Source organism: Phodopus roborovskii, unplaced genomic scaffold, assembly GCF_943737965.1.
Source record: "Phodopus roborovskii unplaced genomic scaffold, PHOROB, whole genome shotgun sequence".
Classification (NCBI taxonomy): domain Eukaryota; kingdom Metazoa; phylum Chordata; class Mammalia; order Rodentia; family Cricetidae; genus Phodopus; species Phodopus roborovskii.
Window position 1 is genome coordinate 13,478,330 of NW_026126599.1, and position 16,922 is coordinate 13,495,251.

At 45.7% G+C, this 16,922-nt stretch overlaps 1 protein-coding gene across 2 annotated transcripts; it reads left to right on the forward strand.

The window, feature by feature from the left end:
• Positions 1 to 8,400: 8,400 nt before the first annotated feature.
• LOC127237115 (CD209 antigen-like protein 2) lies at positions 8,401 to 11,326 on the forward strand. Of its 2 annotated transcripts, XM_051205164.1 has the most exons (7): positions 8,592 to 8,667; positions 8,777 to 8,860; positions 9,225 to 9,287; positions 9,530 to 9,607; positions 9,846 to 9,997; positions 10,424 to 10,536; positions 10,888 to 11,326. In XM_051205164.1, exons 2-7 carry the CDS (start codon positions 8,839 to 8,841, stop codon positions 11,027 to 11,029), a joined length of 570 nt encoding a protein of 189 aa, XP_051061121.1. In that variant the 5' UTR covers positions 8,592 to 8,667; positions 8,777 to 8,838; the 3' UTR covers positions 11,030 to 11,326. The 2 variants fall into 2 exon arrangements, with proteins under 2 accessions (XP_051061120.1, XP_051061121.1); XM_051205163.1 differs by lacking the exons at positions 8,592 to 8,667; positions 8,777 to 8,860 and adding an exon at positions 8,401 to 8,450.
• The last annotated feature ends 5,596 nt before the right edge of the window (positions 11,327 to 16,922 follow it).

Below are 16,922 nucleotides of genomic sequence, written 5' to 3' on the forward strand. Positions count from 1 at the left end.
TCCTTCCTGTAGGAATTAACTGCTTTCTCAAAAGGATGATGCTTTCAAGTGGAAAATGGAAGTCAGAAACCCAGATCTAGATATCAGGGTATTCATGTTGGAGTATCATGGCTTCAGATCCTCTCATTAAACAAATGGGACACAAGCATCCCCAAACATACATTCAAACAAAGTTATGTGCACAGGGTACAGTCAGCTGGGGCAGCAGCTGAGAGCTCACATTGGGAAACAAAAGGATCTAACTCAAGACTCCTAGAGCAGTGAGTGGTTCTCAACCTGTGGGTCATGACCCCTTTGGGAGTTGAATGACCCTTTCAGAGGGGTCACTTAAGGCCATCAGAAAACACAGATATTTACATTACAATTCACACTGAACCTCTTAGAAGAGAAAGTGGGAGGTACCCTTGAATAAATTCATATAGGAGACCACTTTCTGAACATAACACCAGTAGCACAGACACTGAGATGGACAATTAATAAATGGGACCTCCTCAAACTGAGAAGCTTCTGTAAGGCAAAGAACACAGTGGACAAGACCAAACGGTAGCCTACAGACTAGGAAAAGATCTTCACCAACCCTACATCTGCCGGAGGGCTGATCTCCAAAATATACAAAGAACTCAAGAAACTAGTCACCAAAACACCAAATAATCCTATTAAAAAATGGGGTACAGAACTGAAGACAGATTTCTCAATAGAGGAAATCAAAAAGGCTGAAAGACACTTAAGTGCCCAACATCCTTAGCTATCAGGGAAATGCAAATCAAAACAATTCTGAGATACCATCTACTCCTGCCAGAATGGCTAAAATTAGAAACACCAATGATGACTTATGCTGGAGAGGGAGTGGAGAAAGGGGAACACTCCTACACTGCTGGTGGGAGTGCAAACTTGTACAGCCATTTTGGAGATCAATATGGTAGTTCCTCAAGAAAATGCGAATCAGTCTACCACAGGACCCGGCAATTCCACTCTTAGGCATATACCCAAATGATCCACATTCATGCAAAAAGGACATCTGTTCAACTATGTTGGTAGCAGCATTATTTGTAATAGCAAGAACCTGGAAGCCTCCTAGATGCCCCTCAAGTGAAGAATGGATAAAGAAGATGTGGCACATTTACACAATGGAATACTATTCAGTAGAAGAAAAAAAAAAAAAAACAATGGAATCTTGAAATTCACAGGCAAATGGATGGAACTTGAAGAAACCATCCTGAATGAGGTAACCCAGTCACAAAAAGAGGAACATGGTATGCACTCATTCATATATGAATTTTAGACATAGAGCAAAGTATCACCAGCCTATAATTCACACTGCCAGAAAAACTAGGATACAAGGAGGAACCTAAGATATTCATACAAGGTCCCTCACAGGAGGGGAAAGGAACAAGATCTCTTGAGCATATATTGGGAGTGTGGGGGGGGAGCAGTTAGTGGAAAAGGAGCTAGGAGAAAGAGAAGGGGAAAAGAGGAGAGCATGTGGGACTAGGAAGATTGAGTCAGGGGGGAATAGAAGAGAGAGAGAGAGAGAGAGAGAGAGAGAGAGAGAGAGAGAGAGAGAGAGAGCCATTATAGGCTTTAAGAGAAAAATGACTCTAGAGAAATGTCCAGAGACCTACAAGGATGACCCCAACTAACATTCTGAGCAACAGTGGAAAGGCTACTTTAAATGCCCTTACTTGATAATGAGATTGATGACTAATTTATCCACCATCATAGAGCCCTCATCTAGTAGCTGATGGAAACAGAAGCAGACACCCACAGCTAAATACTGAGCTGAACTAGAATCCAGATGCAAAGAGGGAGGAGTGATAAGAAAATGGGGACAAGACCAGGCTATAGAAACCCACAGAGACAGCTGACCTGAACAAGGAGGAGTTAATAGACCCCCAGACTGATAGCTGGGAAACCAGCATTGGACTGATTCAGACCCCGTGAACATGGGTCTTAGTTAAAAGGCCTGGGCATTCTAAGGGACCTCTGACAGTGGAATCAGGATATATCCCTGGTGTATGAAAGGACTTTGGGAGCACATTCCCCATGGAGAGGTACTCCCTTAACCTAGAGGCAGGAGGGAGGGCCTAGTCCCTACTCCAAATGACAGATTTTGTTGATCCCTTCTGGAAGGCATCACCCTCCCTATGGAGTGGAGGGAGGGTGGTTGTGGGGGCCATGGGAGGGAGGGGTAAGGGAAGGGAGGGATAGGGAACTGGGATCGATATATAAAATAAGAAAACTTTTTAAATATTTGCATATTTTAAAAAAATAAAAGTCAGCAAGGCACCAAAGTTCCAGTTGCATGTCTATTGCTGTGATTAAACATCCCAATGAAAAGCAGTGTAGGAGAGAGTGTATTTTAGCTCACAATTGTGGTGGTTTGAATAGGTATGCTCCCCCCCCCCATAGATTCACATGTTTGAATGATTAGCCAATAGGAAGTAGCACTATTAGGAGGTGTGTCCTTGTTGGAGGATATGTGCCACTGTGGAGGTGGGCTTTGAGGTCTCATATGCTCAGGCTAGGCCTAGTGTGAGTCTCCTACTGCCTGTGGATCAACATGTAGAGCTCTCAGCTCCTCCTAGGAACCATGTCTGCCTGCATGTTGCCATGATGACTCTCTTTTCAAAATGCCATGATTACTAAATCTCTGAAACTGTAAGCCATCCCCAATTAATGTTTTCCTTTATAAGAGCTGCCATGATCATAGTGTGTCTCTTCATGGCAATAAAACTCTAAGACACAATTCCAGCTGAGTGGTGGCAGCCCATGCGTTTAATCCCAGCACTCGGGAGGCAGAGGCTGACAGGTCTCTATGAGTTCAAGGCCAAAACGGTCTACAGAGCAAGTTCCGGGACAGCCAGGGCTACACAAAGAAATTTGACAAAACAAACAAACAAAAAAAAAGACACCATTCTAACAATTCTGTTACAGCCCATCATAGTAGAGAAGTCAGGGTGGCAAAAGCATGAAGCAGCTGCAGAGAGAACAGTGATGTGTTAGGACCTGACAACCCAGGAATAATCCACCATGAAAGACGGACTTCGAGTAAGCCAGAACATTACCTGGAAAAATTGACAATAGGGAGGCAGCAGCATTCGGGCTCCAAACCATGTCCCTGAAACAGGGGCAGCAGTTAGTTTTAAACGGGAAAAACCACAAAGAGATAGCTCCCTATCCCACCCAGTCAGGAAGCAGTAGACGCGGTTGGGAACTTTCCAAGGTACCACACTTTTAGCCAATCTAGGGGTCCTGTGGTTTGATGGTTCAGCTCTGGGCCAACCAATCAGGAGGGGAAATGCTTGTGATCTACAGCTGTGTAAGAGGTTTTGCGGGGGGGGGGGGGGGGGGAGGGCGCTGCAGCCTAGCCTTGGGAAATTGTGGGTAGCAGCTCCGGGTAAAATGGTAGACTGGGACAAAGTGAAGTTCCTGCTGCTAACTAGGATCCATCCAAACTCAGCTAGCTTCCCCTACTCTTACACAATGCAGCACCCTAACCCACACCATTAAGACAATCATGGCAGTTCCTACACACAGGTCCACAGCCCAAACTGACCCAGATGACCCTCATTAGGACAGTTTTCCTAGGTAGCTCAGGGGTATTCCACTAATTTCTTTCCAGTAGGCTTCATCTACTAAAGGATCTCTACCCATGTGTATGCTGTGAATGTGTGTATGCCTGCATGGTATGGGTGTGTTCATGTAATGTGGGGGTCAGATTGATGTCCCAATTTTTTCATATATTTTGGTCATATTCCTTCCCCTCCCCAGCTCCTCCCAGATTCTCCCCACTTCACTACCCAGCAAACTTCACATTTTCTCTGGGGTGGGGGACCAAAGCAAACAGGTAATTTAATAAAGAAAATCCAACTTTAGGAAGGCTCTAAACTCCAAATGACAGCTGTCTTGGTTATGCTTTCTCATAACTGTGATGAAATGCATTTCTTTTGGGTCACGGTTTTTAAAGGTACAGTCCATAGCATGAATCGCACAGAGACAGGTGTGTGACACCACTGGCCACATTGCATCTGCATCCAGGAAACAAAGAGAGATTAAACAGTAAGGTACTCAGCTCAATTATTTTTATTCAACTAAAAAAGAAAAACCCAAACCATGGGATAGAGCCAGCTACATTAGACTATGTCTTCTCACCTCAACTAACCCTACCTAGAAACTCATCCCAGGCATACCCGGGGGCTCGACTCCTGGGAGATCCCAGACGCTGTCAATCTGACATTAACCATCACAATAGCAGTTTCCATTCTGCAGATAGGAAAACCTGAGGCTCAGAGAGCTGGGGGGAATTGTTTGTTCATGGTACCAGAAGGAGAGATAGAGTCTGACTGCTTGATAAATTCTTCGTACTCAGCTGGGGACTTTCCCGGCTCTATTGACACATCAGCAGAGAAGGGCATATCCTTCCCTAAGAAGGTCAGGCAGCATGCTGGCTCCTAGATGGGGTATTCCCCATGTGGTAACAGCCCTATTTCTGAGTGATATGCTGCGCCTGCACAGCCAGAGTACCGAGCTTGGCGGAGGGTGTCGAGATTGAAACACTTAACAGACCACCAGGAGAAGTTAAGAAGAAGCTGCTGCCACCACCACTGTTTTATTACAGAGGGTAATGGGCTTATATACCCAAGCCAGGGGATGGGCTAAGCATAGGAGGAAGTCATGCACCACCCACACCTGGGGTCAAGGCACCTGCACTGTGCACCAGAAAGTTTTGAAAACAACCTTGTTTGCATGGAAGTTCTACAGCTGGGTGGGGAGAAGACAGCTGTGAGGGACAAGTACTTAAATTTCCCAACACGATACATGCCTTGCAATCATATTCTGAACTACCCTTCCCATTTCCCCCCTGGGGCTGCCCTGATTCTAGTTCCTCTGAAAGGTCACACCCTTTTTTATTTCCTGCTCCTTGAACTCTACCTCCTATTCCATCCCTGCCTCTGTAATTTCTCTTTTCAAAATGCCATGTCTTGGTGGTAACCTGAATTTAATCCCTGAAACCCACAAAAAGGTTGATGGGAAGAAACTGACTCCACAAGGCTATTCTTTGACCTCTACATATGTGCATCACGTGTGCCATGCACTTACATTGTGCAGGGAGAAAGGGGAGTGGGGAGACAGAGTGACTAGATTTGCGCAGGTCTAGTGAGGTAGCTACTGCTGCTGAGTTCTTGAGTGCAATGACCATGCTGTGTATCCAAGACAGAATTCACGTGTTCCTCCTCTTTCTAGGTCCTCACCTGAGCTTGGAGGGAACAATATAGATGTCCAGTTTAGGACTGAGCACTCAACAGTTGCTTGTTCTCTTCACACCGACCAGTTATGGGAAGACTGGATCCATTAATCCATCAGTGTGGTCATCATGGATGAAAGAAGGGCTTGTAAGCCCCATAAGCCCCACCCCTGCAAGTACACTGGAACACTCAGCCATAAATGTAGTGGGTCTTATACACACACGTGTGCACACGCTCGTACACACACACACTCACGCTGGGGAGTAAATGGGGGATTGGAAGGAGGATTTGGTGAAAGGGACCAGTAAGACAGAATGGTGGTGGGTGGAACTTTCATGAAAGAACATGGCAGCAGAAGCATGAGGCAGCTGATCCCATCACATCCCAAGCCCAGAAGCAGAGATCAGTAAATGCTGTTGATCAATTCACTTTCTGCTTTTTCTTCGGTATGAACTCCAGCCCATGAGATTCCACCACTCTTGGTTAAGGTGGGGTTTTGCAATTCTGTTAACCTAATCTGAAACTCACTCACACACATGCCCAAAGCTTGTTTCCACAATGACTCTGGATCCTGTCAGGTTGAAATCACTGTTAACCATCACAGTAGGTCATCTCATGGTAGTAGAGTCTCGTACTTGAGCTGAGGGCCTCATAAAAGAGACTCAGAGAACTGCCAAGATGGTTCCATAGATAAAGGTGCTTGCCACCAAGCCGGACAACCTAAGTTCCATCCATGGAACCCACATGAGGAAAAGAAACACACCTCCATTGTGACATGCCACCTCTTCCTGATTAACTAATGAAAAAATGAACCCCCCCAGAGTTGGTGTGGTACTACATGTCTGTCTTCAAACACTCAGGAAGTGGAGGCAGGATAATCCAGATTCCAGGTCAACTTTGAATATATATTGAGGCCAACTTGGGCTAGGTGAGGCTCTATCTCAGAAAAAGAAAAAAAAAAACAAACAAACAACCAAAGAGAGAGGGCAGGAGAGACCTGAATTTGGCTCATAACCATCTGTAACTACAGTTCAAGATGATCTGATATCCTCTTCTGGCCTGCTCAGCCACTGCGCTCACACATACACATCCACACACATATACACATAATTAAAAATAAAAATAAAAATTTTTTAAAGAGACTCCAGGGAACTCACTGACTCTTCCAGCCTGTGAAGATACAGTAGTAACCAGAAGCAGCATCCCCACCTACAGCATCTCTACCTGCAGCATCCCCACCTGCAACATCTCCAGATGCCAGCTGTAGCTCCCTCTTCAACTCCCTGGAGTTCAGAATTGGGAGACATCAGTTCCTGCTGTTCTGGAGCCACTGGGCCTGTGACCCAAACACACTGGGGTTTCTCTATTGGTCAATATATGGGCAAGCACTCCTTTGGTGGTGGTAGAAGTGCTGGGTATGGGACCTGGGACCTCATGCAAGCAGCAGTCCCAGCCCTTGGATATGGAGCTGTGTGTGATTGCAGCTATTTGTGCCCTATGATCTCACACATTTATAGGATGGGGTGATAACTGTCATGTTCCATCAATATTATACCAGGGCCTCATTTGGGGCTGACATCTTGTGAAATTCTTCCCTCACAACAAGTGAGGAGGGGGCTGGAGAGATGGCTCAGAGGTTAACAGCCATCTAAAGAAGTTGAGAGGCATCAGAGAGTAAGAGGAGCTCTTCCAGAGGTCCTGAGTTCAGTTCCCAGCAACCATACAGTGGCTCACAACCATCTATAATGAGATCATGTACCCTCTTCTGGCATGCAGGCATGACACTGTATACAACACACACCATACTGGAGCAATGTTTTAGCAGTGTTGCTCACCTGGGAGGGACAGAAAGGATCTCAGGTCACCTAGAAAGACCAGAACAGTACCTATCAAGTCAAATCTAATAAAGAAAATCTGGACATCAGGGAACACTCTGCCCATGAGGCTGAGTTATCTATGTCAGACAGACCATGTAGAATAATATCTGCAGCCAGGCAATGGTGATGCATGTCTTTCTTTAATCCCAGCATTTGGGAGGCAGAGGCAGGCAGATCTCGGTGAGTTTGAGACCAGCCTGATCTACATAGCAAGTGCCAGAACACAGAAAAATGCTGTCTGGAAATAATAATAATAATGTCTGCAAATCTCCCTCTCCCTTTATCTCTCTCTCCCTCATTCTCTCTCTCTCTTCTCTCTCTCTCTCTCTCTCTCTCTCTCTCTCTCTATCCCTCCTTCCCTCCTTCCCTCCCTCTTGTGCAGGCACTTGTGTGCCATACTGAATGTGTAGATGTTGGAAGAACACCTCAGGAGCATTACTCACTTCCATGTTCTTTGGGGCAGTGTCTCCTCTATCTCTGTTTCTGACTCCCAGCTGACTGACTTACAAGTTTTCAGGGATTTTCTTGTCTCTATCTCCCATTTCACTGTGGAATCCTAGGGTTTCCCCCCATGGGTTCCAGGGATTTAAACTCAAGTCCTTGAGCTTGCACAGAAAGCATTGTGCCCACTGAGCCATCTCTCTAGCTCAATATCTATAAATCTCAAGTGATCCCATCACTAGAACAGATGTTTTACGTGAGTACTGGATTAAACTTCACCCTGACAATTCACAGAAGAAACACTACTTTTTCTTACTTTCTCCTCCTCTTCATTTCTTCCTCCTCTTCTTCATCTTCTACTTCTCCTAGCCTCCAATGTCTCTAACATGCTATGTGGCCAATGAAAAACTTCAAATTCTGATTCCTCTGTCTCCAAAATTCTGGGATGAGAGTTACACACGACTATACCCATCTCTGCAGTGTTGGAGATTGAACCCTTGTGCATGTCAGGCAAGCACACTACCTACTGAGTCACATTCCCAGCCAATCGATGCTCCATTGCATAGCCCAGAAAACCAAGTCTCAGTACTTGATGTGACTTGAAAAAAGAAAATTGGCATCAAAATATACAGCACACCTCCTAGCCCAGGCTAACATCTTCTAGCTGTGTCAAGCAATGTCTCTCTCCCCACACTTTTCCGGGGTGAGGATGGCCCCATCCTGTTCCCTTTTTTCCTCCTGAGTCAGAGAAGAATGGACCTCACAGGGGGTGATCCAGAGGGCCATGGGCTTATATAAATCCCAGGGCAGAGAGGAGGTGGAGAGGGGGGAGTGAGGAGGCAGAAGATGGCAGGAGAGCCAGGGCCTCAGCAGCCAAAGAACTATGGTGAGGCTGGGCACCTCTGGGTGCTTTCAGGGGAGCTGGGTCCAGGATCCAGGGTGATATGGGCCTGGCCTCCAGCTTGGGGTTGAGGGAGGTGGCTGAGCTTTGGAGGTCAGCTGCTGTGTTCTGTCCCGTTCAGAGAAGGAGGTCATATTTGGAGGCAAGGCATTTGCTGAGAACGACCCCGAGGGTCTCATTCCCAGCTCCAAAAGCACACCAGGTACTGGGTGATTCAGGGGCAAAGGTGTCAGGGGTCCTCTGCAGAACCAACACAGCAGGGCAGGATCTGCCCCTGGGACCTCAGCTCTGCCCATCTGCCCATCCTGCAGAATGTCTGAGACGAGTCCCTTGGCTTCTCCTGCTCCTCATCTCCTTAGGCCTCTTTGTGCTGATGTTGGCCACCATGGTTCAAGGTCAGACAGGGAATGGCTGGGGACTGGGATGGGGAGCCCTTTTAGGTTGTTTTGTGCTTTGTTATTGTGGGGTTGTCTGTTTTTTATTTTGTTTACTCTTTTATTTTTGCACTTGTTACACAGAAACTCTAGCATGAGACACTAACTGAGCTTTAAGATTTCCTGTCTGGGATGATCCTTGCCTAGCCCCCAAATTCACCAGAGCTGGGACATCTAAGCTGCCCATCCCTCATTTCACCTGTGACCAGGGGCAGCTGACTGTCCCTCTCTGCAATGGGGCTCAGCTTCCCCTTTGGAGCTGAACTTGGCACAGCCAGGTACCACCAGTGCTCATGGAGGGTGTGGTGTGCTCTCCTCTTTTTAGTTTCCAGGATTCGTGGATACCCACAGGGACAGACCCTGGATCAGCAGGGGAGCTCCAGATTGGGTGAGGGGGGACAGGGGCTCTGAGTGGGAGAGGACTCTGAGGCTGTGTGAGGTGGGGAGCACGGGCATAGGCATGCTGGGTGTGTGGCAGGATGTGGGAGGCCGTGGACCTGTGTGAGGTCCTGTGTCCTGGCCTGAGCCATGGGCTCCTATGGTCACTGTGACCACCACAGTGATCTTGTGGGTCCAGCTCTGCATCAGGCACACAATGGGTGCTTAATTGTTGCAAACCTCTTCTTGTAGATGCTGTTCCTCATGAGCAGACATACTCCAGCTTGGAGCAGATCCGGCAGCAGCTGACTCAGATCAATGCCTCGCTGGGTGAGGCTCCAGGGCCGAGTTAGGGGGGAGCAGAGGGCTCAGCAGAGGGATTGGCTTCACCTTCTGGGGCTTCCACTGAGGTGGGCGGGATGGAGCACGGGGACTGTGGTCTGGGTTTTGAGAGCACCGAGCTGGTAGCTGAAATAGAAGCCCAGGCCTGGGCTCCAGGGCCCAAGGTAGAGAGAAGAGAACCCAGGCCCTGAGCTCATGCACACCCACTGCACTGTGTGCTCTGCAGCTGGCCTGTGCCGGCCCTGCCCCTGGGACTGGGAGCTCTTCCAGGAAAGCTGCTACCTCTTCTCCAAGACTCTGGGCAGCTGGGAAGCCTCAGCCTCCTCCTGCAGAGCTCTTGGAGCCCACCTGGTGATTGTCAACAGTGTTGAAGAGCAAGTGAGTGGAGCCACAGAAGTCCTTCCATCACTTTGTCCTAGAGATTGGGTTCCAGACAGGAGGCTGTGGGACATGGAAGAGATGCAGTCCTGGGGAGGGGCTTCCTGTAGGAGGAAGCACAATGGAATGAGGAAGTCCTGTGGGGGAGGAAGGCATGAGAGGGGGGTTAGGTCTGAAGGAAGTCAGAGAAGCTTCTTGTGTGACCCTCTTGGGATATAACTGAGATATAACTGAACATTTTTCCACATGCATGCACTTTGATCTGCACCCATGGCATGCACTCACGTGCCAGTCCACACAACTCGACTAAGCTCACAAAGCTTGAGTGCAGAAAGAAATTGTATGTGAGGCAGGGAAGGGTGGGACTGTGGATGGATGATGGAGATGACATCATAGACCTCTCTCCTGACCTCTGCATCCATTCAGAGATTCCTCAAATACTGGCACATCAGAAAGAATGAACTCACCTGGATTGGCCTCAGCGACCACAGACGTGAAGGTTCCTGGAAGTGGGTGGATGACAGCCCCCTCCAGCTCAGGTGACCACTCAGAATCCATGGCCCAGACACAGTGGGCGGGGAGATGGTCCTCATTCTAAATACAGCCTTTGGTATTGGAAAGCACTATGGCTATTTCAAATGCAAGATCCCACATCCCTGGGCATTCTGTCCCTTGACCTAAGGCCAGGTCCCTCAAACCTACATTGCTGGGCTGAGTCTCATTGAGTTGAGATTAGGACCCACATTTTGCTAAACCCTGCCCTGGACTCCTGTCCACTAGCTTGGTCCTCAGACTTTGTCCATGAAAACCTTAGATCCAATACCTCTGTAGTGGATGGGGATGGGGGTTTGGGCAGGATGGCTCTCTTTGATAACTAGTAATGTTTGCAGCTTCTGGAGAGAGGGGGAGCCCAACAATGATGGGGATGAGGACTGCGTGGAGCTGGCAGAAGATAAGTGGAATGATAGAAGATGTACTGCCAACAACTTCTGGGTGTGTGAGCAGCCCTCAGATCCCTGTCCTGGTCACTGAGGGTCCCCTAGGCATGCAGGCAACTTGGGGGCACCATGCTCTAATTCCAGCTGCCTTGTTCATCCCAGTGTCCCTGCTCAGAGCACTCTGGGATCCTGAGAGTCCCTGAGACACCCTCCCCTCAGTGCTTCCCTCTTCTTCTGTGGGTGATCTTGGTTGCTCTTCCCAGCCTATGACCCCCCCCATGAGAGTCACACACACATGTGGGTCTGAGGTGTAGCTCAATGACACACAGCTTGTGTAGCAGAAGGGGGTCTCTGCGTTCCATCCCCAGCTCTAAAATAAAAGAATGAACAAAAGTTCATACATGGTCTGATGTGTTCCATTCAGTGGATTCTCTAATCCTGGACATTGTCTTCATTAGTAAAGGTTTGAAATGTTTAACTTTAACCAGGATCTTTGTGTCTACAATACCTTTGGATTGTGAAGCATTTTTGTTTGTTTGTTTGTTTGTGACAGAATCTCATTATGTGCTCCTGGCTGGCCTTGAACTTGATATGTAGATCAGGCTAACCTTAAACTCTGCCTCCTGAGTGCTGTGATTAAAGACATGCATGGCTATACCTGGTTGAATCAGTTTAAAAATTATTTAGTCGGTACTATACACCTACCGAGTGTATTCATATTCATGTATACTCTCATATTCTGTCTGTGGGTGTGTCTATCTGTCTCTCCTGTCTCCACATTGCTATTTCCTCTCCATTCATTCATGACCAATTATTTATTCACAATCCCGCAAATGCCCCTGGGTGAAGCCTTATGATTTCACTATACATTTTTATAGCACTAACTGGTCAGTGAGCTGAAATGACACAAAGTCATTATCTGTTGTGTCTGGAGCTCGGTGCATCCTTTGCTCTCAAAAGAGACCTCCATGGGAGTAGTCAGGAGTCAAGGGACGACCAGCCTCTGGGTTTCCCCATAGGCTACACAAAGCCACCCAAACCTCCAGGTGGTCTCAGCCACAGGGTGCAGAATCCCAGACCACACTTACTGCCTCCTCACCTTTGCCTTGGCTGGACCTTCTACCTGTCATTGTGTGCTTCCTCCTCCTCCCCAAGTTCCATGCTCAAGAGGCACACCCCTCACCTTGAGCCTCTTGAGCTGGTACTACAGGACAGCGGAAGGAGGAAAAGCCCCGCCCTGCACCTGTCGATCAAGAAAGCTGTCTGCAGAGCCTGTGTGTGGTCACTTAGCCAGGAAGGCTCCTTTCCCTTGGGATGCCAAAGGCTCAGCCTCCCTCCCCCTAGTGTCCTGAAACCTGAGGGAGTTTTTTAACTGAGGAAAATTCTCCCTCAGTCCTCTGGGTGGCGCCCGACATCATGTGATTGCTCTGCTGCCTCTGCTCTGGTGTCTGCCTTGCTTCCCTCATTGTTCTAGAACCAAAGAAAGAGCCTGTCCCTGGGACAAGGACCTGCCTGCTCAGGGACCACTCCCTCTCTCTGCACCTGCCTGATGGCCTGTGCACCTCCTACCTTGCTGGCTGTTGCTACTTCTTTTTTGGAGTTAGAATTTAACTTTTTTTATTATACAGAAGCCTACCGTTAAAAACCTTGGGTATCTTAAAGAAACTGCGATTTTAGAGTGCTTGAATATTTTAGATAAATGTTGCAATCTTAAAGAGACATCTTTAAGAGACTAGCTTTTTTTGTTGTCGTTGTTTTTGGTTTGGTTTGGTTTGGTTTTCAGAACAGCGTTTCTCAGTGTAGTCTTGACTGTCCTGAGACTTGCTTTGTAGATCAGGCTGGCCTCTGACTCACAAAGATCCACCTACTTCTGCCTCCCGAGTTCTGGGATTAAAAGTAGGGGCCACCACCACCACCCAGGCAAGAGGCTGAATTTACAAATTTGCTTGAATTTTTTAAAAATGGTGGGATTCAACTGATGGCTTCTGGGACGGGGGGTGGGGAGGGGGGAGAGTACGGACTCCGTTTTCTTTAAGGGGCTGACCACTGGGAGCTTGACAGTGCTCCAGTGAGGATATGGACAACACAAACTGGCTCTCTCTCTCTCTCTCTCTCTCTCTCTCTCTCTCTCTCTCTCTCTCTCTCTCTCTCCCTCTCCCTCTCCCTCTTCCTCTCTCTTGTGCAGGTCACAAGGGTGGAGAACTGATAGGTAGGTGTGACTGGGGTGCCTGATGTGAAATTCCCAAATAATCAATGAAAGTATTATGTAAAAGAAAAAAAAAAAAAAGAAACTACAAAAACAACAACAACTGGGATTTTAAAAGCTGAAATGTTTTAGGTTGTAACATCAATATTAAGATGAGATTTTGAGGATAAACCAAAAAAAAAAAAAAAAAAAAAAAAAAGGAAATGTTACGGTTTAGCGGTAACTGTATTTGTGTGTCAACTTGACAAAGGGTCGATCGCCCTGGATGGTATTTTTTTTATCTACGTGACACGAGCTGGAGTTATCTGAGGAGAGAGGACCATGAATAGAAAATGCCTCTGTAAGATTTGTCTATAGGCAAGCCTAAAGGATATTTTCTTAATTGGTGACTGTTACAGATTGTGCTGCTGCTGGAAAGACAGACCTGAGGATGTAAGTGAGGTTGAGCAAGCCAGCAGGTGGCGCTCTTCCATGGCTTCGCTTCAGTTCCTGCCTCCAGGCTCCTGCCTTGATGACAGACTGTGATCTAGATATAGAAAATACAATAAGCTCTTTCTTCCCTAAGCTGCTTTTTGTCGTGGTGCTTCATCACAGCAGTAAAAACTATCAAAGCAGATGAAGGATTTATTTTGGCCTGCTGTTGAGGATGCAGCCCACCATGGTATCAGGAATGCACAGTAGCTAGCTACTTTGCATTTGGAGTTAGGAATCAGAGAAGGATGAATGCTGTACTAAGCTTGCTTTCTCATTTCTTGTGGGTTTTATTCAGGGCCGCAGTACAGTCCTTCAGATAGTGCTACCCACGTTGAGAACACCCTTAGATATGGCGATGGCTGATGAGGGATGTTCTTCTGTATGCTGTTAATATATGTTTCTCTTAATGGTTAATGAATAAAGCTGTTTCAGCCAATGGACAGGCAGGATGTAGCCAGGCAGGAAGTATAGGGGTGAATGAGTGGGGGGTCGGGGATCCCCACTGACTTTGATGTAGTCTTGGAACTACCTTGTTCTACTGGGCATTTTTACCTGTGGATTATTATAAAGATGATTTCCTCCAAAGTTGTGCTGTTCAGCTAAAGCAATGATTTTATATAATAGTAGTGTTCATTTATATAAAAGTGTGATGATTGAGGGATTTAAATAAATGTAATAAGGGATTATGAGGAGCCATATAGACTGTGGATTAGGTTAATGATTAAGAAAAACAACTGAGACCCAGAAGCCCAGCTAGTTTAAATTCTTTTCATCTTAATGTTGGGAGATGTGTTCACAGGCTTCAGAGTGCATCATAGCTGAAAAAAAAAAGCTTTAAAAAATAACTTAAGGTTAGATTGAGATGTTTTTGTGAATAGCTTTGAGGTTAAAAAAAAAAAAAAAAAAAAAAAAAAACAAGAAGACAATCCAAAGTTTTAGAAAGGCACGTAGTTGAGAAAGGGACTTGTTACAGTCAGGGAACAAGGACAAAGCAGCCCAATTATTATTAACTAATGTGCCTTTCTTCCTATGTGGTGATGCATTGTTTATGATATATTAAAGCCACTGGAGATCAAAATAGCAAAGCAGCCATACTAGTTATCTATAGAAGCTAGGAGGTGGTGGTGCACACCTTTAATGCCAGGACTCAGGATTAAGAGGTAGACAGATCTCTGTTAGTTCAAGACCACACTGACTACACAGAATTGATCCAGTCCTAAAAGAAACAACTCACACAAAAGCGATCTCAGCACCTAAGATCACAGGCCTATAATCCCAGCACTAGGGAGGTGGAGCAGGAGTGATATGGCCAGGCAGAGAAAGGAATATAAGGAGGTGGAGACAAGAATTCAGAGTCTTTTGCCTCTGAGGATTTATGGAGACAGGATTGACATTTCAGCTGGGTAGAGGTAAGATCTACTGGCTTGGCTAATTTGTTTCTCTGATCTTCAGCTGGAAGCTTGAACCCCAGTATCAGTCTCTGGGTCTTTTATTAATCATGCTACATACTAGGACTGGTTGATGACCAAATGTGCTAATTAATTTCTTATATCCATTTCTGCCCTCAGCATTTGGAAAATAAATAACTGTTGATGAGTGAGTAGGAACCCTAAAGATTTAAAGTAGAGATGACTAATGGTTTTCCATATATAAAAGTTTAGATTTGTGATTCTTCTAAGATTTCTTATAAGATTACCTTTTGAGAGAAATAATAAAGTGATTTGTCCTTTCTTCGTAACTGTAAAATGCAGCCTGCTAAGAAAAAAAAAAAACTGGCTGAGAAAAATACCTTGCTTGCTCTCTGTTAATCTATAACAAGTTGCTTGGACATGAATGTATGAAGGTTCTTGAGACAACTTGCTTTTTTACTGTAATGTGTAAAATGTTTAATCATGAAGGGATATGGAAAACATGCTGTTTTTGCTTGTATTCATTGTAGTCATTCACTTGAAAATAGGATGTAACCACATTGTAATTTTTATATTGCTTGAAAGATTTTGCTGGGATATATAAGCTGTAAGGGAATAAATAAAGTTAGTTAGAAGGAAAACAAAAAGAATAAGACAGAATTGATACAGAAGATGGGAGAAATTGTGTGTGTGTGTGTGTGTGTGTGTGTGTGTGTGTGTGTGTGTTCCCTCTCTCACTGGCCTCAGAGAATTTAGTCTTAGTCCCTCAGGTAGAAAACTCCAGGTCTGCCAACTCCATACATAGGATTCCCCTCAAGCCCTGTGCTATTGGAGGCTGGTCCCCACGGCAGCAAAACTCCAGCCTCACATCTGTCTCTTCATAACTATATTCTGTTTCCCTTTCCTTGGAAGATTCTTCCCTCTCCCCCTTACATTATACCTCACCTCTGTTAAATAGATTGTAGCCTACTTTTTTGAAGATGTAACAGCTAACTTCCACATATGAGTGGAATACATACCATATTTGTCTTTTGGGATTTTGGTTACCTCACTCAGGATGATATTTTTTTCCTAGTTCCATCCACCTGAGAATTTTGTGGGTTTTTTTTTTAAAGGCTTGGTAATATTCCACTCTGTAAATGCGCCACATTTTCTTTATCCATTCATCTGTTGATGGACATCTAGACTGTTTCCAAGTTCTGGCTCTTGTGAATAGAGCAGTAATGAACATGGATGAGAAAGTGCTCTGTAGTATGAGGAAGCAACCTTTTGGGTATATGCTCAAGGGTGGCACAACAGGATCTTGAGGCAGATCTATTTTCTACCTCCTAAGGAACCACCACACCAATTTCCACAGTGCCATACAAATTTGCACTCTCACAAGCAATGAAAGAGTATTCCCCTTACCCCATATCCTAACCAACATGAGCTGTCAATTTTTATTGGCCTTACCCATTCCAATAGGTATAAAATGAAATTTCAAAGTAATTTTAATTTGCACTTCCCTGATGACTAGGGATATTGACCATTTCTTGAAGTGTTTCTCTGCCATTTGTTTCATTTTGTTTTGTTTTGTTTTGTTTTGTTTGTTGTTGTTTTGTTTAGTCTTAAGCCAGACATGGTGGCACACACCTTTAATCCCAGCACTCGGGAGGCAGAAGCTGGTGGATCTCTGTGAGTTTGAGACCAGCCTGGTCTACAAGAGCTAGTTCCAGGAGAGGATCCAAAGCTATAGAGAAACCCTGTCTCTAAAAACCATATATTCCACTTTTAAATTTATCTTGATGTTCAGCTTTTTGAGTTGTTTTATATATTTTTGAGTTCATTATATAGATATTAACCTCTATTAGATGTGTAATTGGTAATGATCTTTTCCCATTCTGTAGCCTGCTGCCTTG

Bases quoted from the DNA above. Each gene is read 5' to 3' on its own strand.
- LOC127237115 (XM_051205163.1), top strand. From the start codon at position 8,411: ATGGCAGGAGAGCCAGGGCCTCAGCAGCCAAAGAACTATG. The intron at 9,288-9,529 runs GTGAGGGGGGAC...CTCTTCTTGTAG, and splicing joins GCAGGGGAGCTCCAGATTGG to ATGCTGTTCCTCATGAGCAG. The intron at 9,998-10,423 runs GTGAGTGGAGCC...GCATCCATTCAG, and splicing joins TCAACAGTGTTGAAGAGCAA to AGATTCCTCAAATACTGGCA.